This window comes from Castanea sativa, chromosome 1 (genome assembly GCF_040712315.1).
Source record: "Castanea sativa cultivar Marrone di Chiusa Pesio chromosome 1, ASM4071231v1".
NCBI lineage: Eukaryota > Viridiplantae > Streptophyta > Magnoliopsida > Fagales > Fagaceae > Castanea > Castanea sativa.
This window is the reverse complement of record NC_134013.1, coordinates 61,447,939-61,470,945: the sequence shown is the minus strand read 5'-3', so window position 1 is coordinate 61,470,945 and position 23,007 is coordinate 61,447,939. Positions and strand designations below refer to the sequence as shown.

The 23,007-nt window shown below is 34.4% G+C and overlaps 2 protein-coding genes across 5 annotated transcripts; both read right to left on the bottom strand.

Annotated features, from left to right (window-relative positions):
* Window positions 1-507: 507 nt before the first annotated feature.
* On the bottom strand, window positions 508-3,924 carry LOC142610305 (proteasome subunit alpha type-4-like). Of its 3 annotated transcripts, none has more exons than XM_075782105.1 (2): window positions 3,756-3,924; window positions 508-1,532 (listed from the first exon to the last, which is right to left on the bottom strand). In XM_075782105.1, exon 2 carries the CDS (start codon window positions 1,513-1,515, stop codon window positions 760-762), a length of 756 nt encoding a protein of 251 aa, XP_075638220.1. In that variant the 5' UTR covers window positions 1,516-1,532; window positions 3,756-3,924; the 3' UTR covers window positions 508-759. The 3 variants fall into 3 exon arrangements, with proteins under 3 accessions (XP_075638220.1, XP_075638212.1, XP_075638229.1); XM_075782097.1 differs by having other exon boundaries at window positions 508-1,527; window positions 3,756-3,920; XM_075782114.1 differs by having other exon boundaries at window positions 508-1,548; window positions 3,756-3,879.
* A 2,488-nt stretch (window positions 3,925-6,412) lies between these two features.
* Window positions 6,413-19,935, bottom strand: LOC142614717 (histone-lysine N-methyltransferase, H3 lysine-9 specific SUVH4). 2 transcript variants are annotated; one of them, XM_075787271.1, is made up of 17 exons: window positions 19,768-19,935; window positions 19,186-19,683; window positions 19,019-19,084; window positions 18,814-18,852; window positions 18,537-18,611; window positions 17,902-17,956; window positions 17,642-17,751; window positions 14,656-14,835; window positions 14,205-14,303; window positions 11,243-11,341; window positions 9,827-9,876; window positions 9,646-9,734; window positions 8,826-8,985; window positions 8,579-8,684; window positions 8,295-8,477; window positions 7,551-7,787; window positions 6,413-6,810 (listed from the first exon to the last, which is right to left on the bottom strand). In XM_075787271.1, the coding sequence occupies exons 2-17, from the start codon at window positions 19,639-19,641 to the stop codon at window positions 6,697-6,699; spliced, it is 2,118 nt and encodes a 705-aa protein (XP_075643386.1). In that variant the 5' UTR covers window positions 19,642-19,683; window positions 19,768-19,935; the 3' UTR covers window positions 6,413-6,696. The 2 variants fall into 2 exon arrangements, with proteins under 2 accessions (XP_075643386.1, XP_075643394.1); XM_075787279.1 differs by lacking the exons at window positions 18,814-18,852; window positions 19,019-19,084; window positions 19,186-19,683; window positions 19,768-19,935 and having other exon boundaries at window positions 17,902-18,012; window positions 18,537-18,597.
* Window positions 19,936-23,007: the final 3,072 nt, after the last annotated feature.

Sequence of the window (23,007 nt, the reverse complement as noted above, 5' to 3'; positions counted from 1 at the left end):
TGAGATTGATTTGGTTTTTGGAAACCTCAAAACGCTTTTGAAGGACCAAGCCATATTGATATATGATTTAGATTGCATTTCAAATCACAACTAAAAAGTCAGTGTGTGAGACCACCCCATTTTGAGAAAACCACAATTGAAGATAATCACATGAATGAAAATCATGTCCAAGCTCTATCAATCAAATCATATTCATGAAACTTAATTCAATCCACATATAAATGTTCATAAGCATCAAAGATTAGTGCTAACATGTTATTATAAGGGTAGCCTTGTTTTCAAGAATGTTTGAATTGGTTTATCGAGAATAGGCAAGCCGATGGATCTCCTAGACCTCGTGTGTCACCTAAGTCATCTGTTACTCTAAACTAAGCTTGAGGAAAAATACAGATAGAAGCAACCAACATTACACATCCAGCACTGACCAGAAAACTGGAGTGCAGCATCTACTACGACATCATCTTCAAATGCATCTATACACCTAAAAATACATAAATTGCAAAAATATGAAACAAATTCCGTGCTAGAATAACCAAAAAGAAGTAGATCATACTTCCAAATAGAAGAAGTTATACCAGGAATGTGATAAATTTGGCTTTAAGCTACATGCCAGATTAGATACTAGGAACATCTGAGAGGCATTAGATGGAAAGATCAAACACAATGGTTGCAAATCCAATACAAAAGAGTAATTATGAAAATACAACAAAAACATCCTGAGAAAACATAATTTAATGAAACAGTATAGATTAACATAGTTTAGGAAGAAGCCTCAGCAGCTGGTTGGGTCACCCCAAACTTCACCAACAGCTTATTCAGAGTCTCGGGTGAGCAAACTTGATACTTCACATTGCCAGAAGGTGAGAGGAAAACCTCAGCTAATTCGAGCTTATCTGAAGTTAGGCTTGTGCTGTCCATTGTTTTACTGAGCACCTTCAGTGCAAGCTGGACCCCCTCTTCCCTTGTCATATCATCCTTGTAATCCTGTTTAAGCATTGATTGTGCAGCCTGGTTGTTCGCACCAATTGCTGCAGCTTTCCAACCTCCATAATTTCCACTTGGGTCACTCATATAAAGCTGAAACCCAAAATTTTTGTCCCATCCTGCAAAAAGAAATGAAACACCAAAAGGCCGGAGACCACCAAATTGTGTGTACCCTTGCTTAGTATCACAGAGAGATTGAACTAGCTGCTCAACAGGCATGGGCTCTTGGTAAGCAAAAGTGTAGCGTTGGGCTTGGACCCTAGCAGTGTTAATTAGGATGTTGGCATCAGACATTATTCCAGCCACAGCACATGCAACATGATCATCAATCTTGTACATCTTTTCAGTGGAAGCTGAGGTTTGCAGGAGTTTGGAAGTAACTTTCTTTTCACCAACCAAGACAACCCCATCTTTTGATAATATCCCAATTGCGGCACCTGCATTTCCAATGGCCTCCATTGCATATTCAACTTGGAATAGACGGCCTTCAGGGGAGAAGATTGTTGTACGACTATCATATCTTCGAGACATTTTGAATTAGACCTGGACTAATAAGAAAAGAAACTATCATGACTTCAATGAGCAAATAACCAGAATGAAAGAACATTAACAATGCTAACCCACAAAAATTTTTAGAACAGAGCAAAATAGGAAAAACCTAGAAGCCAAAGCACACACAAACAGGTAGAGGATCCAACTTAAGCACTTGAAGGACATATGTTGAGATATGATAATCAGAACATATTTAGAAAGCATCCAAGAACATGAATCAAAAGCATACATATTTGCAACTTTGAAGAGATTTAGCAGCTATTTCAAGATGCTAACAGAAGATTCAGGTAATATATAAAAAGGAAAAATGATGTGTACACATACAAAAGAACACAAATATATGTAAATATAGACATTAGGTAATAGTAGGCTACAAGATGGGGGTAGCTCTCCCACAGCCAAATCTTTCTGCTCTCAAGGATTGAACCCAAGACCTCACCAATATTTTAGAAGACATACCACTTGAGTACGATAGCCATTGGCATAATGATTTAGTGATAATAATAGCGGTAACTAGTGAAAGAAAGAATCAACACTACAATGTAGAAATGCCCTTTGCAAAATATGGAGGAAAAAATAATATATTTTACATTTGAGATTACACTTCATTTGATTTGGGATAATCTTTTAGGATTCCTGAAAAATTTAAGTGGATTCCTCATTCCAGAGCATTCCTAGTTCTGGTTGCAAATAGCTCAGGGTATAGGCACCAACCCTCACATTTGTAGGACTGTGAATTTACTTTAAAGTATCCACATTCCCATAACTTGGGAAAGTTCTTCTTTTTAAAAGTGACAATTACACCCCGAGTTTAATACCATTTGACTAACTAAAACAGAATACTTTTCTAATCAAACATCTCTTCTTTATTCTCAGGTGGTTATGCTATGCATTCAACATCTTTCATATATATTCGCCTTTAACAGTTATTGTTAACTTTGATTTTTTATCTTCTATTCAGAACTGTTTTAGTGTTTGAACAAAATAAATCAGTTTGATAGACAAGGCATGATCCCCTGATAACAATGAAACACAAGAATTTGAAATAATTATTTTAGTCTTTTATGTGTTAATCAGAAGAGATATACTTTCACTTTAAGGGATTTGACTTAATTCACAGTTCATACTATTTTTTCCATTGTTTATTTGTAGAAACCACATATAAGTGATGGGTAATACGCTTGACATTTTGAGGAGAATAAATAATTTCTAAAGGATTAAGAATAAACCATACATGGTGACCTCATATTCTTATTAAATCTTACTAGATTTCTAACAAACCAAAAGTGGATATAATTACACTTCCAATCATCTAAATTCTAAGGAATCATACACCTAGGAACCGGATTTTTTTTTTTTTTGTCAAGTAACGAAAAAAAATTTACTAAAAAGAAAACATACCAAGTACACTAAGGGTGTACTCAGGTTGAAGTACAATCAATTCAAGAATAGTCCGTTCACATCCCTCAAAACTTCTAGCATTCCGTTCTCGCCAAAAACACCACATAATGCAATGTGGCACAGCTTCCACAAAGTAATGTTTCTATGCCTGCCAAAACTTATAAGAACTGGATGTTTAGAGTACATTAGATTCCACAAACCACATGCTCCGTTAGCTCCCTATTCATTTATCTATTACTATCAATCTAGAACTCTTTGATGTAAAAGCTCTCAAACTTAACGACATATTCCATAGCCAAGCTCAGTAGCATAAGATGAAATAACAAACAAGCAGGCGCTAAGTAGTTGGAGGGCCCTATTGTTTGAAAGATATCCCCTACTCACAATTGATAGGTAGCAACCTAAGACACAGTTTCATGTGCCTCAAAGCAGCAATGTAATTTATTTTTATTTTTTCACTTAATTTTTCTTTTCTTTTAGTGTTGATGTTAAATATAATTTATTGTACTTGTTCTTATTTTTTACAATGCCATATCTATTATTACTTTTAATCAAAATATAAAAGTGGAAGCTTTGTGCACAAACAATTCAAGAAAAATTGAACATCCTAATCAATTTAGTGTACAAACAATTCAAGGGTTAGCGCACCCTGCCAATAACAGCATACACTAATCAATTCTAGGGTTCATGGAAAAATTGAATGCTACTATTGCAAACAAAATTAGGGTTAAAACTAAGTATAAGAGAGAGAAAGAGATCAGAAATGTGGAGGAGTGAGGTTTAAGAGAGAAAGAGGTGCCGAGAGATATTTTGATTACCAGATGCAGATCGGACCAACTGAAAGCTTCGATCGCTCACTGTTTCTTTCTGGGTGAAAGTCTTCTCTGCTAAAATAAATCTTCTTTCTTTTCTCAATCTGCCTTTAAAAAGAGAACCGATAGCTGCTTCTTTCTCAAGAAATCTGCACATAAATAAACGCTCCTTTTTTTCTTCTTTTTTCTTTTTTTTGGGTATGCGGCTGTGCCTTGTGATTTGGATGGGTCGAGTCCAATACTTTTTACTAACATGGGTGGGCCAACACCTATTGGTTACACTTCCAAGTTCCAGCCCAAGCAGCCCACTTTAACTTTCCCTTTTTTTTTCTTTTTTGGTGTGAAACAATGATTCCTAGACAAGAATTATAAAATTAAAAATAAAAAATGCTATGAGAAGAAGCAACTCCCTTTTTGTAGATTTTTTTTTCTCGAAAAAAAAAAAAAAGAGAAGTAACCTTCACTGAAGAGTGAAGAATAGTTAGAAGAGTGAAGAATAGTTAGAAGAGTGGTAAAACATTTGAAAATAGTAAAGAGACAATTGTATATCAACATACGCAATTATAAGAATATTATATAATCAAAAAGTTATTCATAAGTCTCTTAACTCGAAAGAGGAGATAAGATATGACAATAAGATAATGTGGTGTTGTTTGTAATAAATGTTTATCTACTACAAATACAATAATGAGTCTGATTAAGTGTTAATATACATTCATTTTTTTTTCTATACAAAATTTCTATAATTATGTGCATTGGTGCACAATTGTCCCTTTACTATTTGCAAAGAGTTCACCGCACTAAACAAATCCTTGAGTGGAGCCCATACAAGATGCTAGGTTTAAGCCCATATTAATGTAGCCATACAATTCTCGATGCATTTGGTGTACTGTACCAATTTGTTAAAGCAAATCACCTTCAATGATTTTAGAACTCATATACAATTTATAAAAGTCTTTGTCATCAAAACCAATGACAACTTAAGATAATGTTATCAGTAATTCTGGTGTCACACCCAAAACCATAACTTTGTCCACAACTCGCTTATGTGGCGAGTTGTGATTGGTGGAAGGATGATAGTGGGTCCATGTGCGAACACCTCTCCACCAACCACAATTCGCCACATGGGCGAGTTGTGATTTTAGGTGTAGCACCAGAATTTTTCGTAATGTTATTGAAAAAAAAAACAGCTTATTACATACTCATTTCATTTATTTTTAGTAATTTTAAAATTATTAAAAAAAACTATTTATCACGGCTTATTTATTACATATTCATTTCATTTATTCTTAGTAATTTTAGAATTATTGAAAAAATTTATTTATCACGCCGCTGATCAATCCAGAGAACCAATAAGCAATCTCCTTTCCCATTAATTGTCCGATTCAATTTTTAAAGTCCACTTGAATGCCTAGGTATTCCATCCACACAGCCCCATCCAGTGGGATTCAGATCTTCTAGAGTTCCTAGGGAACTCTACCAAGTAGATTTCATTAAATCCTAACCACTCTTAAATGATTTAATGGTCTAGATTCTGCCATGTCAGCATTTCATTAATAATAATCTTAATTGTTTTGAACATTATTTTATTATTTCAAGAATATTATTAATGAAATGCTGACATGGCAGAATTTAAACCATTAAATCATTAAAGAACGGTTAGGATTTAATGAAATCTACAGGTAGAGTACCCTAGGAACTCTAGAGGATCTGAATCCCATCCAGTGTTGAAATAAAATCAAGTTTGCAGTGGTTTGGGGAGATTCCAAAGGGAAAATTCTCCAGGTCAGCAAAAGTCTAAAGATGTAATTGGAGACCTGATTTGAGTTTAAGCAAACTTTATATAGCTTTCTCCACGGCAAGGGTTACAGAGCTTCATTCTGTGATAATTGAGGAGACTGCAAGATTGTCATAGATGCCATTATCAACGGGTATTAATCGAACATACAAGACCATTGGCATTTAAAAATTCTAATAATCTTGAAAAACCCATATAAAACACACAATCAATTAAAATCACGTCTCACGTCTAATTAAAATTTGGAACTGAAAATTTTAAACGGGAGGGATATTACATAAAAAATGGTCTAACTTCCATTTCAGTCTCCTGCCAAGAGCTTCTGAGCGCAGGCATTTCCAGCCCCATCGGGAAGAGTTCAGATTCGAACTCCAGGGAAAAATCCCTGGAGTTAATACCATTTTGCAATAGTTGGGGATCAGTAACCAGTTTGCCACGTGGTTTGCCTCCCTGTAGGCCTGTACATCACTTGAAAGACAAGTTTTTGTTGAAGTGCAAGGTTACCTGTTTGACATTTCCAGAATAACCCTTCTCCCCAAAGCTATTCTGAGCATGAAGTCATGCTCATGGCTTTGGTTGCCGGTCAGATTGAAGCTAAATGGCCATTACCTTCAAAGTATGATAGCTACATATTACAAGGCATTTTGTGTTCAGCAGCAATCAAATAAGATCATACATACTAAAAGATAACATGTATATAGCTTTGTAATCATATAGCAGCAGTGCAGATGATGACGGTTACTGCAACAAATTTGGCAACCCTCTCCATAGTCCACACTAGAGGTGAAGAAAAATCTGAAAGTAACAAAATATAAATGAAAAAAGAGAGAAATTTTAAAATCTAATTAAAATGTATGTAACCACATTTATATCAACTTTAATGTTTTTTCATTGATTTTCATCAAGAATTTCTATATCAAGAATTTTTTTCTCAGTCCCTCAGTTACAGAATCCATATATAGGCAACTTGCTACGGGCGCAGGGGAACCTAAGAGTAAAAATGATGTACGAACCACCAAAAAAGGGGACTCAGGATGTAGTTGGTTACATAATTCAAAACCAGCGAACAGTCACTGTGTACAAAATGTTAGGACAAACCAATGTTTCACCAAAAGAACTGACAGGAAGGTGTTCATCACAATTCAGCACCTAGAATAACCGCTTTCTACAATCTGGTGCACCACAGTAACAAGCCATCTGTTTTATCTTTCCATCCGGACCATACACACTATCAAGGGCATAGCCATAGTCATATGTCAGTTCCTACAAGAAAAAAGACGGTTGGTCACTTCAAATATCAGTTGAAGATATGCTCTTAGAGCAAGATTATCGTAGCAGTGCAAAAAATAAAAAAAGACTGTTCAAACAAAATTATTAACACATCAATGAATCTCACCACTTTGTTTTTCTACCTAGAGGCTCTGCTAATAAAAAGGTTGAGAAAACAATGAACATCACCAACTTTGCAAGAGACTCTAAAAGTAACGGAAGTCCAACCAAAATATCAAGTGCATTATCAGTCCTAAGTAGCATGTCCACTTAACATAAGCAAGCATACATCTATTCTTTCTTCCAGCCTTACTCATCCATATACTTGCACAATGTTTCAAAACTAACCCATTCCTCAATTCATCAAAGCAATGGATTAATCGGTTTGTAGTTGAACAATTTGCTATACACTTGAACCACTTTCTAATCAATGATGTCAGCATGAGAGCATATATGGTTGTTATTTTACAGCATAATATTAGACTAATAAAAAAAAAAGCTCAAGATCAGTAAACCACTTTCTTTTCAAATTATGGTAGATGGAAATATTCAACAGTTCAACGTACCAATCCAATAGAAAACTAGATCTTATTTGGACAGAGAATCTAACAAAGGTAGACCTAACAATCAAGACAGCAAGCCTAACAAGTTTGGAGAAACTTCATTTAGAACCCCACCCCACCCCAAATGACACTCACACTCGTACTCACACACACAGAGAACCAGTGAAGAACCTGCAAAGGAGGTATGTTGTCTGCTGCAAACAGCATTATTCGAGCAAGCTTGATGTCATGGTGTGAGCTCAAAACACATTGGACAAAAAGATTAGGCTCACAACTGTGATTAATAAACCTGGCAATATTTCCGGTTGAACCTGCATCGATGCAAAACTCTGGCACACTTTCTGATCTCAGATCATCATGTCTGTCTGAAGAAATGATTGTTGGTACAGATACATCTCGAAATCGCCTCTGTTAAGGAACAAGTATCAGACAATATAAATTCAGTGCGGCTTGAAAGTAACAAGAATAAGGAGTACACTAACTCATATGTAGATGAAGGGCGGCAGCAAAAATGAGCAGATCATAAATCAGACGTATAGTTTCTCACCATAGAAAAATTCACATAGTCCCATCAGTTTCAATCATGATTTTGCTTCTTCAAAATTTTTAAATAAGGTTTCATACTTTCATTAGTAGCAAATGGAAAAATGGAACAAGAACAAGTGATAAACTCTTATCATATGGACAATGAAACTAATTAGACTTGTTCTCAATCAAGCAGAATTTAACTCCTTGATTCATACTTCAATTTATCAATACAATCCAAAACTTTAAAATAAAACACCTACTTCATAATGCTGTTGCTTGATCTCAAAGCACTAAAACATTATATAGCACACAACAGCAAATGAACAGCATGATTTAGTAAAGTAAGAAATTCATAATGCAAATTTACTAAGGTTAAAATAGAAATACCTCTCTTCCACCAAGACCCCTCATTGTTTGCAAGCAATCAATGTCAAAAATATAATTATTCTCAGAGACACTATCTGTATCCTCTGTCTGCATAAGTATTCCTGTGTACTCACAAACTGGTGCCCCAGAAGGGATGAAGTCCCAGGATCGAACAGCCCACCCTTTCTTTGGAGTACGGAAAACCTGTTAAGACCACCAATAGATTTTCATGTATCAGTTAAAATATGTTGATAGTCTTAAGACAGATAGTGAGCATTTTAGGAACTTGAGGAAACAAGCACTACCTCAAGTCGATACTTCAGCCCTCTCTGAGATGTACGGTTCAAACAATCTGGTCCGCAGCCACAGTTTGGACCACATTCAAAGACAACATCCTTGGCTTCAATTAATCTGGGAGGTGCAACATATGCAAGGACACCATTAAATCATATATTAACACACAAATTCTCTATAACTCAAGCTGAAGTCCTCCCACCTAAAACATATTTCAACAAATTCAATCAAGCCTAATATTATAAATTAGCTTCTCACCTGCCACCATCACGAGATACGTAAGGAAAGTCTGAGCCATTAAGCCTAGCACAAGCACAAGTCCTGGGGTCCACACATTTTCCATTGCAGTTGCACCCAGTGACATTTGTGGGAAGCTTCACATTTTTTGCAACTTGTATAGACTTGCAATACTTGTAACCTGAAAGTCAAGTATGTAACAAGCATACCAAAGAACTTTATTATATTCAATCTGAAGAAAAGTAGTAAAAGGGAGTACGCAAAAGGAAAAAACAATAACAAAGCCTTAACAAAAGAAATGTTAGAGATATGGCTCTTGGTAGTAATACTCTTCAAGAGAAGAATGTGCTAGGCGTGTAAAGATGCTCATCCAAGCTTCAATGTAACACACAAAAGTGGAGCTTGAATTTAAGCTCAATATTTCAGCCCATCTGAACACCTTAGCAATCCCAACTTCAAGGCAATACACATCTCCCTCTATTTTATGTGGCCCTCATTTTCTATGCTCCTCCCCATCATCTCTTCTGCCAACCTAGTGTCTTTGGAAAATTTTCAGAAACTTAAGAGCCTCATGCAACATCGCAAAGTTGGATGTAACAACATAAGAAAAAGAAACTCAACCTCACTTTCCTTAAAATTGGCAAATAAATTAAACAATGAACTCAATGAAGTCCTTTATACAGGTGTGTTGAGGATAAAAATCAATTAAATAAAGCAAATCAAATCTCATAACCATTAGCAAAGAACAAAACTGAGACAACATGACAAGCCAAAATTCCCAAAAAAATTCATAAGATCAGGGCACCCATCATAAATGTATCAAAGCTACTGTTTAACTCGCCTGTGGGTGCAACAGGTGGATCATCAACCAAATTCGTAGCTGGAATGGGAATATCCTCTTGACCACCAGTGATGTCCTCGCACACCAACCTTAGCCATAAGATAACAAAATTTAAGCACAGTTTAAACTTACAATTTAGAATATAAAATCTTTGATTCTTGATATTTTGTTCTTCACATACCCACGTATTTCTGAAACAGACTGCGGCACACGCCCATAAGAAAACTGAACCTGCAATTAGAGAACTTTTATAAACTATAGATTCATTAAAGGCTCACTGGCTTGCCAAACAAGAATAGTCTAAATGAGGATGGCATCCAAACTTTTCTTGAAATTAGAAAGAATACAGTTCAACAGTATACATCATATGTGAAATTAGCATGGCATCTGACTCATTACAGAAGGCCAACCATGTAATCAAAGACAAGGTTAAAATATCAGATCACAGAAATTTGCTAAAAAAAACTACCAACTAGTCTTCAACAAACTCCAAACAGAATTGAAAACATGTGACATGGCCAAGTCCACACTGTCAGAGCAAGGCCTACTGCAATTAGTTGCTCAGAAATGACTGTTTTCATTTGAGTTGCTAGATATTCCTCCACAAAAAGCAATAGAGAGGTGGTTGTGTATTTAGTGTACCTTGCTTACTCATAATGCTCCATTTGGTTGGGTGGAAGAATATGAGAGTTAAACTTTGTTTAGTGTGGTGGAAAAGACAAAGAATGGAAAGGGGTGACAAATAAATTGGGGATACAATGATTTTTACTTGGAATTTACTATTTTGCCCAAAAAAATTTATCCATTCTTTATGTAATAAGGGTATAATTATAGATTTATTCAAATTACATTTTCTATCCTTTCACTTTTCCATCCTCTCCAAACACATTAGGCAAAACTGGAACATTTTCTATCCTTCCTACAGTTTGCATACTCCCAACCCAAACGGGACCCTAATGGTATAATTAAGTTGACGTGAGTAGCTAGGACTACAAAGTACAAACATTGTCATATCACTTGGCTGATATACTCAATTATTGTTTTTTTTATTTGATAAGTTGATATACTCAATTATTGTTGACACATAACTAGAGCATAGAGTGTATCTTTCTCTTTCGGAAGCAGCAGCTAACTAAAGAGAAGCTCCCACCCACAGTATGTCAATACCTCAGCTGTCTTCGACATTTGAGATTTCCTAATCGAACAACCAAACAAATGTTCAAAGGGCAATACTAACAGCATTCCAGAAAACCATTGGCCAGGTTCCGATAAGACCAATCACTCTCCAGTCAGTATCATACTTGACAGACACAGTGTTCCATAAAGTTGGGATAAAATCTGCAAACTCAATTTGCTGTAAGAAGCCCAGAGTGACCTTTTGTTTTTCATCTTCCCTTGTAGTCACCCTCTTCTTTCTTCCTCAAGGGGAGATGCAACTCTAGAATCCGACATGGGAATGCCATAAAAAAATAAAAATCGGGCTGGCCTACTCTCCAATCAAACTAATCATATAAGCCAAACTCCTCTTATCCAGATACCAGAATCAATATTGGGACAAGAGGCATGTCTGTCAGACAATCAATGAAAATATGCAAACCTGGTTAGTGGTCAATAGTGGCTGCCCATCCTGTCGCCTTAGGCGATACTTAAATATAGTATATCCAGAAATACCCTTCTCTGCCCAGTAGTGAACAACCTGTAAAGAGAAAGCAAATTTGATTGAAGAAATGGAAAGTTATAGTGAATTGCATGCACTGGAAAATCAAAAATTCATAGATCTCTCATGTTTAAGAAAGCAAACAAAATTTTAAAACATCAGAATGCAATCAATGAATAGTTTTCAACAGATCCCCACCATCAAAAGAATTGGATCAAACATATGTTGCAAACTTTTTTTTAATGACGTGTCTGTTTGGGAACAGCTTATTTGGTTTTTTGCTAAAAGTGTGCTAAAATATACTAGTAACTTGAAAATTTTTGAAAAAGTGAGAAAATACAGAAAAAAGTGAGGTTTTAAAAAGCTATATATAAACCACAAATACACGACCCCACCCACCAGAACCATGTATTAGGTAATCTAGGGGAGCTCCTAGTGGGATTGAATCCAAGATGTCTAGGTCTACAATTCTCATCCCAAGCCTCCAACCACAAGGCTGCAAACTTTATCATCAAACTATCAAAATCTCATCAAAAGTAGTACGAACCCGGGAGAAGCAAAGGCCTTGTGAACTAGCTATGAAATTTTTCATTTTTTACATCATAAGCGGTACAATGAATTCAACAAAAATAACTCATTCTATCTCCCATCATTTAAACTCAAAAATGGCAAAGTTTTATATATGAATTAGTTGTGTCCAAACAAGGACCTTCACATAAAGATTAGACAAGAGAAGAATGCATAACCAAATGCTAGCTCTAACCAAAATAAAGTTCTGCTTAACAATTGACTATCAATACAATAAAATTATAAATCTTAGGCATTATCATCACTAACATTGTCATATGACAAATTCACAACTCTACAAGATATAAGACAAATGAACAACAAATTAAGCCAACACATGAAAGCCATATCAGCCATCACACACTGTTCAAATCTTAGAAACTAGCTGAAAAACTACTGTTTGCCCAAAAAACTTAAGCAATCAAGAAAGGGTGAATAACACTCTCCCTAACGTGTGGGCCCAAATTTTCCCATAAAAAGTGGGGCACAACATGTGAGATTTTAAAACTTTTAAAATGGGAGTTAGAGTAAAGACAATGTTCAAAATTAGGACTGCATTATCTAATAGCATGGTAAGCTACCAGCCCCAAAAGCTTAAACTGTCAGGAAAGAGTGAATTTGGTCATTTGACTATTATTCTAGCATTGGCTATACCTCCACCAAACTCAAGACCAAAAAAAATGAAACTTCAAACATTATAGTGGAAATAAGATAAAAAGGCAATTTTTAACCCAGGAACACGTTCAAAAAAAAGAAAATTCTGTAGGAATTATGTACTCCTAATATGTAGAGTCGTTTATTTTGAGTAGTGCATATTCAGGACAAAGCTAACAATTCGTTGTCAGTGAAACTATGAGGTGCAAAGAAAAAACATGCACTTCAATAGTCAAAATGAAGTACATTGTTGTATCAGATATGCCAAAAAGGCGAAGACCAAAAAGCACTAGAATTGTAAGTAGTGACTTCTATGCCAAAAATAAGCAATGCATTGCAAGATCTGTAACCATCCTCCTCATCTAAATACCCCACCCCCACCCCAAAAAAAATCCAATGTCAAGTAACCATCATCAAGCACAAGCTCGTGTTCAGCACATTAATTGGGTTCGCTTCTCCATTCTCCTGATCAACCACTAATTGTAATCGTCTATCTTTCAACCATACTAGATCCATCATCTAAAAGAAATAAAACTGTGGGGTCCCTCCATTATTTTTTCTCTTCTTATAGAAATTACAATGAGGAGAAAGCTTATTGTGTAATGTATCACACCACAAGGTGACTATTTTTCAACAAATCAAGGGCCCATGTCAATAGTGTGCTTTACAAAGAAATTGCATTTTAGCCACGCTTTTTAAAACACAATTTGCTTTTGGTGTAAAAAGCACTTCACTCTTGGTGCTTTGTGCTTTATAAACACTTTAACCAACTGCAAAATTTTCAATTTCAAGTACGATAAAGTACCACATGCATATTGGAAAAGAAAAGTGAATCCCCCAATTAGTTATTTTTTTTTATAAGTAATAAAGATTCATTGATATTAAAAAAAAAAGAGTCACCCAAGTACACAGGGAGTATACAAGGGGGAACAAATCAAATACGAACATTACAAAAGTCAAGTAAATCCAAAATAGAAGAAAAATGATGGTTTCTCCACACTGAGAACCAGTCAAGTAAGGTTTGGAAAAAAAGAAGCTTGAGATCAGGCATGGAACTCTCGATGCCTTCAAAACACCTATTATTTCTCTCCTTCCAAATACACTACAACAAACAATGAGGAACAGCCTTCCAAATATCTTCATTACGATGGCGACCAAAACAACCTTGCCAGCAAGCCAAAAGCCCAACAACAGACCTTGGCATAACCCAACAAACTCCAAATAAACTGAAAACCATATCCCACAACTCCAAGGCAACCGGGCAATGAAGGAAAAGATGGTCAACACTTTCACTATTGCACTTGCACATATAACACCAATCCAGAATGCAAACCTTTCTTTTTCTTAAATTGTCAATAGTCAGACATTTCCCCAAGGCTGCGGTCCAAACAAGGAAAGCCACTCTAGAGGGAATCTTTTGCTTCCAAATGCTTTTCCAAGGGAAAAACTGCTCACTATGGCCAACTAGAATATGGTAATAAGCACTAACCGTGAACTTAGATAACTTAATTCTTTGTTTATATAACTTAATTCTTCAAATTAACTGTAAGCATCCAGAACTTAGATATTTCAAGCAGAGAAACTCAAAACAATTAAGAGGTAAATGAAACAAATGCAAGATTGAAGTCAATGGGGACCCAAGAAATAAAATAAATTATATAGAGATGTTGCAGAAAATCACCTGGTACAAGCCATCATATGTGTAAACTTTGCCACAGTAACTGCTTTTAGATTCATGGCCACGAATGACTCTTACAGCAATTTTCTGCTCCACACAGTTCTGCAATTGAGCGCACAGCAGGTAGAAGTCAAGTAATATTATTTTAAATTCAGAAGGAACTCCATAAACTCTCACTAGTTCTTGTGGCAAACTGATTTCCCTCATTAGATCACACTGAACTTCTGGCTAAAATCAGGACTAACCCAAAATATAAAAATTAAAATAAGAGAAGAATGGATCAACTACAGAGTGTGTCTCGAACTGTTGATCCAGTCCACACACACACACACAAACACAATGGTTAATGTTAAAATAAAGCCACTTAGGTTATAAGGAGAATGGTGACAAGTTCCATGCTAGTGAGTTAGAGAAAGAAAAATGTCCAAACATGGAAGAGCTTTAAAATACACACCTTGAGTGCCAAATTTCCCCGTTCCATCTTTTGATCCTGAATTTGACGTTTATTACCAGTTAAATCATGTCCACCTTGACCCGTATATAAAACATCCTCAGCGTTATCCAAGTCATCCTCATACATGCCAGACAAAACAATGGCAACTGCTAATGGAAATGTTTTGTCCTTGTGCTCCTCCTGTTTCCAAAAAGAATATTTTTCATGAATTTTGATTTAGTTTAGATTCCTAACCACATCAACAAGAACAAATGCCATTTAGTCAGGGATTGCTTTTAATTCTTTTATCCATGGTTTACAGTACAGCATCTAAACACATAGCATAGCATATACAAGGTTATACCACTAAAGAACAACATAAAAACTTATACACTAGCAAAACCAAAAATAGTTGGCATTCTTCGCTTCTAAATATATATATATATATATACACACTCATATAAATATATATATATATATATGTGTGTGTGTGATAGTTCCATAGTTGGGGGTGGGAGGATTTAAATCCTTAATGTCTCCATTGAAAATATCAAGAAGTGCCAACTAGTTGAGCTAATGTTATCAATACCATATCGGTGCCAATTTTGGTTTGTCTATTGGAAATGAATATTTCGGTACCAATCTATTTTGGTTTACCATTTCAAAATTGCATTATATATATACGGTCAATACCCATATAAATTACTAAAAATCTTAAAATAAGTCCACATTTTAACTAATATATCAATCTCAAGTTCAATAATCATAATCACAATAGTAATAACAATAATAATAATTTAAAAATATAATAACAATAGTATTTATTATTTACTATAAAAGGAAAAAAAAAAAAGCAAAAAAAAAAACCAAAGAGTATCAGGTGGAGGCTACAAATGAAAAGACACAAAGGCTGAAACATTTACTCTACTTTGCGAGTTCCCATGTTAGTCACATGTTAGTGGCTCACAAAACAAAAAAGTGGAATATAAAACTCAAAAAAAACAAAGCACAAAGAAAAAATTGGAGGAAAAATGGACAGAGACAACCGAAAAATAAAAAGAAGTGAAGCACGAAGATTGAAACACAAAGAAGAAGCCAAGAAGGGGCAAGCTGCAGGGTGGTTCAGACTACCGCAAAGTGGTGGTGACTGCCATGGGTAGGTTTATCCACGTAAATAAGAGTCATTAAACTTGAAAGTATCAAAATAGTAAAAAAAAAATGCTTTTTTCAATACCAGCCGAAACTGTTCTACCGGCCGAAATTCACCGAAACCAGCCGGAATAGCCAGAACAGGCTGGCATGAACCGAAATTCAGTCCGAAGTGGAACAAAGGGATGATTCATTCCAGTTGAGAGGCTGGTACAAAATATTCCAGCCAAAACAGAATGGTATTCATAACAATGCTTTTTAAGTATAATATGCAGACAATTAAGTTGCAAATGGCATGCATTTGTAGCGTGGAACCAAGAAACTTAAGACCTCTAGTACCCAAGCTACAGCCTCAACTAACTATGCTACCTGTGTGGTAAATGGCTTAGTATTCAAAGATAGTGCTTCCAAGAGACTAAAAATTTTAGGTATATAAAACGTAAAGCTATTGAATACTAAGCATATGAGAATACAACGTTGAGCGATACCGTTTCAAAAGACCTCTAGTTCCCATCAAGAACCCCAACAAACTTTGCCACCCGTGCGGGTTGTATTTAGCTTAACATCCCACAATAGAGTTCTTCTAAGAGACAACAAGATTTAGTTTTATAAAACATAAAGCCACTGAGAAGATAGTGCTAATGAAAAGCCAATTAGCTCAGTGTTAGTATAACAGCAAAGCGCACTTAAGCACAAAGACCTCTTGGAGCCTAGGCACAAAGCTTGTGCAAGCCTGATTGAAGTGAAACGCACATTTTAAAAAAATTTATTTAATAAATTTGAAAATATTATTAATGGACAATACAACAATCAAGTGATCAAGTAATAAAATAAATTGAAATAAAACATTTTATATAATTCATATAACATTTATATATGTCCTCCTTTTGGAGTTTTGCCACAAAAATTGCAGGTCATTATTATTTTTTAGATCTGCTAGATATTAGAACTTCCATGCAATATCCTTTCTTGAATCTCCGGTAGCCACAATGCCCTATTACTAATTACTAATAACTAATATTAATTAATAATTATATGACTTAATGACTACAAGTCTATTAGAATTGCTCAGTATAAGTAGTACTATGTTTAACATCAACTACCAAAGTAACTAAACGATTAACAAAAATAAAATTATATCATACTTTTTATTTTCCCATAAATGAACTAAGAATTTCAGGACAAACCAATTATGGTGATTGATACCAAGCAGATATTTGAAGGGGGAAAATATAAAATAAGAAGAAGAAGATGGATGGGATTATGTTTCAGGGAGAAAAAGACAAGAATAACAAAAATAATAACAGAGGACTACAGGGTTGTGGGTTTCAAGATAAGTTTCACTAAAAATATGTCAAATCAATGGTTTACATCAATAATGTTAGGATCCAATGGGTACAGTTCAGTTTTGGTTTATTTTTCTGAACATGAAAAGGCACAAAAAACACAATGAGCTTTTTTTTTTAAAGTGCGCTTTGCTTTAGAGGCAAAAAGTGCCGGAGCCTTAGTGCTTAAAGCGAGCTTTTATCAACACTGAATCAGCTTGAGCAATATCATTTCATAACGCTTTTAAAAACATAAAAGAATATTTCAGTACAGCCTATTTCCAAATTTTCAATATCCTCCATGAGTTACCTATTAAAATATACTCAATGAGTATTGAAAGAAAAATTAAAAAAGAAACCAAACAACAGATCTGTCTGCATGTCAATTGATTAAAATTAGAAGACTATTTATTTAATATGACAGCCTTATATTAGTCATACATCCAATCATGATACTTGTTATGAAAATGAAAAACTACAGGAAGAAAATGTATTGTTTGCATTCTCAAACACCCCTAACCAGATTAAATTACCAATTTGCTGTAACTCTGCCCCATATAATCAATGCCGTTCAGCCAGTGACTATGAAAACCAACAGCAACCATTTCAGCCCGTGAATAGAACTGATGCCCAACCCTAATGCCTGCCATCAAAAGCATTTATCAATACCTCCTAATAGAAACTCATTACAATGTAAGTGAACAAGTAAATATTAAAGATTATAAGCTACAAACCAGTTCAAACACCAGCAAAACACAAATTACAAAACACAATGAAAGAGCTAGCAACCGACCTGGAATATTACCAATTCTTTTCTCAGGGTACAATATTTCACCATTCTCCATCATCTGCCAGAGATTTTCATTTGGAAAAACAAGGGGTGGATTTTATCAGAACGTTGTAACTGCAACCATTTTAATACCATCATATTCTCCACAACCAACATCATTCACCATTATCATAATTCAGAAATATGGCCATAGAAAAAGAAGATGGATTTAAGAACTTATGCAATTCCCACGTTACCATCATCATCTCTAATACCATAAAACACCATGTTACTTTACATGTTTCACACAAAGTATTTTAGTGCCTATTTGATAGAGCAAAAAGGTAAAATTAGATTAAGAGCATGAGTTGCTTTAAAGTGGCTATTGTTCAGAAGGTTTCAGACTAAGGTTTAGTACAAAATATAACATAAGGGATAAACCCTTCAAAACACACAAGAGGGAAGAATGCGACATCAGTCCAAAGGAAAATGACATAATTATTATTATAAAAAAAAAATTAAAAATTAAAATGTCATGTTTTGCAATCATAATTAGTGAAATGGATGATGATGATTTACTGCATAGTAAAAAATTGTTTCTAGAAAGCTATAGTGAAGATTCTGAGAAAGAACCATTAGCCCTTCAACTCTCAACTTGCCTTAGATATGGCCTTCAAATCAGGTCGCTTGGCCTTGCTCTTTGTATCTTCCGGAAGGACAGGGACAACCATTTTCTGCACAAATCAGTATGTTAACATAGCACATGAACATCATAGCAGTAAAAAATCACAATATACAACCCATAAAGCTTCAAAATGCAACATCAAAGCAAAACAAATAAAAAACCTGATGATAAAAATACAAAACACACCATGGAACATAAAAATTTATAATAAAAAAAAGCCCAAAGAACATATAACTAAAATAGACGCTAACCTTAGATTTCGAGCCTTTGGTCGCTTTTGACTCTTTTTTCTGCACAAACCCATATCTTAATATAGCAAATAAAACAATAGCAAACACAAAATCGCAATATACAAATAGAACCCATCAACCCCCCTTCACCCCAAAATCAATTTCAAACATATAAAAAACCCTAATAAACACCAAAATCCAAAACCAGAAAATAGATAATGTTAACCTTAGATTTTGAAACTTTAGAGGCTTTCTTATCGGCTTCGACTTTTCTGCACCTCTTTTCCTCTTCCTACACACCCAATCCAAAAAACACATACGCATTTAAACAAACAAAACACAAAAACCAACAAAAGAGAGAGAGAGAGAGAGAGGACAAAAAAAGTAACAAACCTGAACAAGAAGGAGATAGTACTTGTTGAACAATCTGATAGTCTCCTTGACCTTAGCAATGTCACTCTTCTCAGCCACCACGCCTTTGACCGCGCCATTGCCGGCCTCGGAATCTTCGGCGGTCTTCGCCACCTCTCCATTAACCTTCTTCTTCTCTTCCTCTTGATTCACATTTCCACCAATACACCTCCTTTTATAGGTCTTCTTCTTCTTCTCGCTGCTCTTTTCTTCGCTTCCTCCTCCTCCTCCTCCTCCTCCTCCTACTGCTGATGCCACAACTTCTTCGTTGTCATCCAAGAGCTCCACTCTTCGCCGAACCAAAAGCTCCTTCTCGACTCGCTGCTTCTCCTTGAGCCTCGGACTCACCCTCTTCTGAAACTCCGAATCGGTCCTCAAACTCACCTCACCGTTCGAAATACTACTCTCCTGTACACATTTCGGTGACTGCACAACCATCTTCGCCACGCCAAAAGAAGAAAAAAAACAAACAAACCCTACCTACACGCAAAACCCAAAATGTACGGACATGAAAGGAAAAGCAAGCAAAAGTTGAAAATAAAGTGAGTGCTAGAAAGGGCAAACCTGATTTTGAATTTGAATTTAAAATTTATTAGGGTTTTTGGGAGTTGGTAGTTGCGGTGACGGTGAAGGTGGGGGTGATGGGACTTGGAGAGAGAGAGAGAGAGAGAGAGAAGAGTAATGGTAAAAAAAAAAAAAATAGTTTCTACTGCCAGAATCGAGGAGTGAAGTGGAGAGTGGAGTGCACAAGCCTTTTATTATATTATTATAGCTTTATATTTTTTCTTTTTTCTTTTTTCTTTTTTAGTTTTTTGAGTTTTCCTATTGTTACGGATTCCCGCTCTGCTTTTTACTCTGCCTCGCAAGCAAGCGAGCGGCGAGGGTGGCTGTAAAAGGAGAGAGAGAATGCGTATGTGTATTTGCGGTTTGCGTGACAAATGGGACAAAATGTACCCAGAAAAGTTTTGAATTTATATTTTATATGTAGTAATTTGTATATTTTAATTGTTAATTACTCTTGCAACGTGATTGACGCGGGGGAGACGGGGTGGTTACGGCCATTGATGATAAAAGATTAATAATGATAGAGAGAATTAGGACGTTTGTCGGTCGGTGGCATCTACTGATTTGGAGTTGAATTGCCATTTTTATTTTTCCTTGTGGAAATTGCCATTTTATTTGACCCCCTAGATTTTTATTGGTTCAATTGATTCCTATTGCAATAATTGTGGGTGATATGGGGTCATTTGATACTGTTATTTAAATAATAATTTTTAGTGTTTAAATACCTATGTATTTTTACAACACATTTTCAGTCATACGTATTTCCATAACACTTAAACATATATACTAAAAATCTTTTTCCAAACAGACCCATGATTTCCTCCTATATTGTTTGCTTGCATTTATCAAATCAAACTATTTTAGTGAATATTATTTAATGTATTGGTTTTCAAATAAAAATGTAAAGATTTCAAAAACTATCTCCATGTATCCTTGGCATGATAATCACTTTACAAACATAAGTATTTGTGAAGTGTGAAGTGTGAAGGGTAAGGGTCAGAGTTAAAACTTTTAAGAAAGTTAAAATTTTTAGGAAAGAGCGTTACACACATATACACTTATATTAAGTTGTCCATAGTATAATTTTTATCTTGTATCAAACAAAAACAACAAAAAAAAAGAACTTCCTCAATTTAAATTTTAACAAAAGAGAGGTATTTTCCAAAAACAAACAAAACAACAACAAAGAGGTATTGACTTTTAAATGAAATAAATGGTAAGTTAATAATTTTTCCAAAAAGATACTTTCACCTTAAGCTGAGTTTGGATACAGCTTATGCGTCCGCGTCTGCTACGTTTTGCGTTTTTTTTTTTTTTTTCTTCTTCTTCTGCTGCTGTACGGGTCAGGGACAAAGGCTACTGTTCATGCACTGTGCATGAACAGTAGCCAGCTTTTGCTGACTTTTCAGCACATTTGTGGGTCCCGTGTACTGTTCACGGGACCCACAAACTTCACTTTACAGAATTTTTTTTATTAAAAATGGGTCTTACGATACTATTCACATATTTAAAAATTATTTTGGTATAGTGTTTTCAGTTTTCAATTTTCAACAATAAGCTCTATCCAAACGAACCCTTAATATTATTGACTTTTCAAAAAAGTATATCTAACATCTCAAAATAAAATAAACGATTAACATTTTGGAATAAGAGAGTGAAATAATCTAAATAATCTCGTCTTTACAAATAATTCAAGGTAGAAAATAATGCTAAAAAAAAAATATATATATATATATATATATTTAATGCTTCCATTTCTGCAATTGAGGAGGGTACACGACCTTTTTTGCTTTATTTTTTCCTTTCCTCTTTGCTTTTACTCCTACCTTCCTTTGTCACATCACCTGTCATTTTATATGACAAACAAAAAAATCAAAATAATAGATATATTTTTTAATAATAAAATTAATGGATATTGTGACCTATTATTTTGAATACACATGAAAATAGTAGAGAAGAAGCTTATAAATTTTTTTATTTTTTATTTTTTTAGAAAATAAGAAACTTTGTAAAGAATAGTATGCAACTTTTTTTTTTGTCATTTGCTTTTTCTCCTTACATCCAAACAAACATTAGAAGATATATTATTTCCTCTATTTCCCCTTTTCTTGCCCTTTCCCTTTTCCTACCTTTCTTGAGGTGCTACCAAACATTATGTGAATGGCCAAAATAGTAATTTAATATTTAAATTATTTCAAATATAAATTCAAAAAAACCACCATTTAAATGGTCAATATTTTCACACCTACCATCCTACTATCTCTTTCCATTTCTTGTCACCTCAATATAATAATAGTAGTCGATAACCAATGCAATGCAAGAAACAAATTAGTATAATTTTTTTTTCTCTTTTGTGTTTTTGCTGAATATAATTTTTTTAAATTATTTTATAATTTATTTACTATGATTGTATTTGTATATAAAACTATATATTATAACATTAGATATTTATTAAGATTGTTTTTGTACTGTTTAAATAATATCTTTAGTTGATTAGCATGTGAAATTTTTCACTTTATTTGTTGCATACCTCTCAAGAGTCTATTAAAGCTGTATTTGGATAGCTGATGCGCTTCAGCGTTTGACTTTTTTTTTCTTTTTTCTTTTTTTTGACAAGCACATCTTGCACTGTTCACATGGCATGAACAGTGTATTAAGATAAATGAACAGTGTTAACCGTATTTTCTTATGTGAACAGTAACTTATCAATTATTTTTTTATTGTTTTCAACAATAAGTTTCAGCAAAATAAGCAGTATCTAAACACACATTAAGATTATTTATGTGATTAAATAAATAAATAAATAAAAATCCTTTTTTGTGATAACGTCCTGAATAATTAATTTACATGTTTGCATCATCCTAAGGCAAGACTATATTCCTCATTGATTCTACTTTCTTAGTTTTAATGTAAAAAATAAGAATAAACAAATAATTCATTGTATTATCCGCAATTCCACACCTTTGGAGAAAGTTGGTTGTCTAATTAAAATTTTAACAAAAAAATAGGAAGAAGAATAAAGAAAGAAAAGGCAAAGGATTAAGAAGAAAAGTAGGGGAGAAAAACAATTGGAAATGGTGACATCAGTGCTGCAAATCATAGCCTTGCTTGTTTTGTGTGAATTATGGGTTCCGTTATTTCAATTAGTAAAATTTTTTGTTGTTGAATAATAAAATTTGAAGTTTAAATTGCACTTATATTAAAAATCAATTGGTGTCTTAATTTAATGATAAAGAATAA

Bases quoted from the DNA above. Each gene is read 5' to 3' on its own strand.
- LOC142610305 (XM_075782105.1), bottom strand. From the start codon at position 1,515: ATGTCTCGAAGATATGATAGTCGTACAACAATCTTCTCCCCTGAAGGC.
- LOC142614717 (XM_075787271.1), bottom strand. From the start codon at position 19,641: ATGGTTGTGCAGTCACCGAAATGTGTACAGGAGAGTAGTATTTCGAAC. The intron at 17,957-18,536 runs GCAAGTTGAGAG...AATCTCTGGCAG, and splicing joins ATTTGAAGGCCATATCTAAG to ATGATGGAGAATGGTGAAAT. The intron at 6,811-7,550 runs GTTCTTCACTGG...TTTTTCTTGTAG, and splicing joins ACAACATACCTCCTTTGCAG to GAACTGACATATGACTATGG.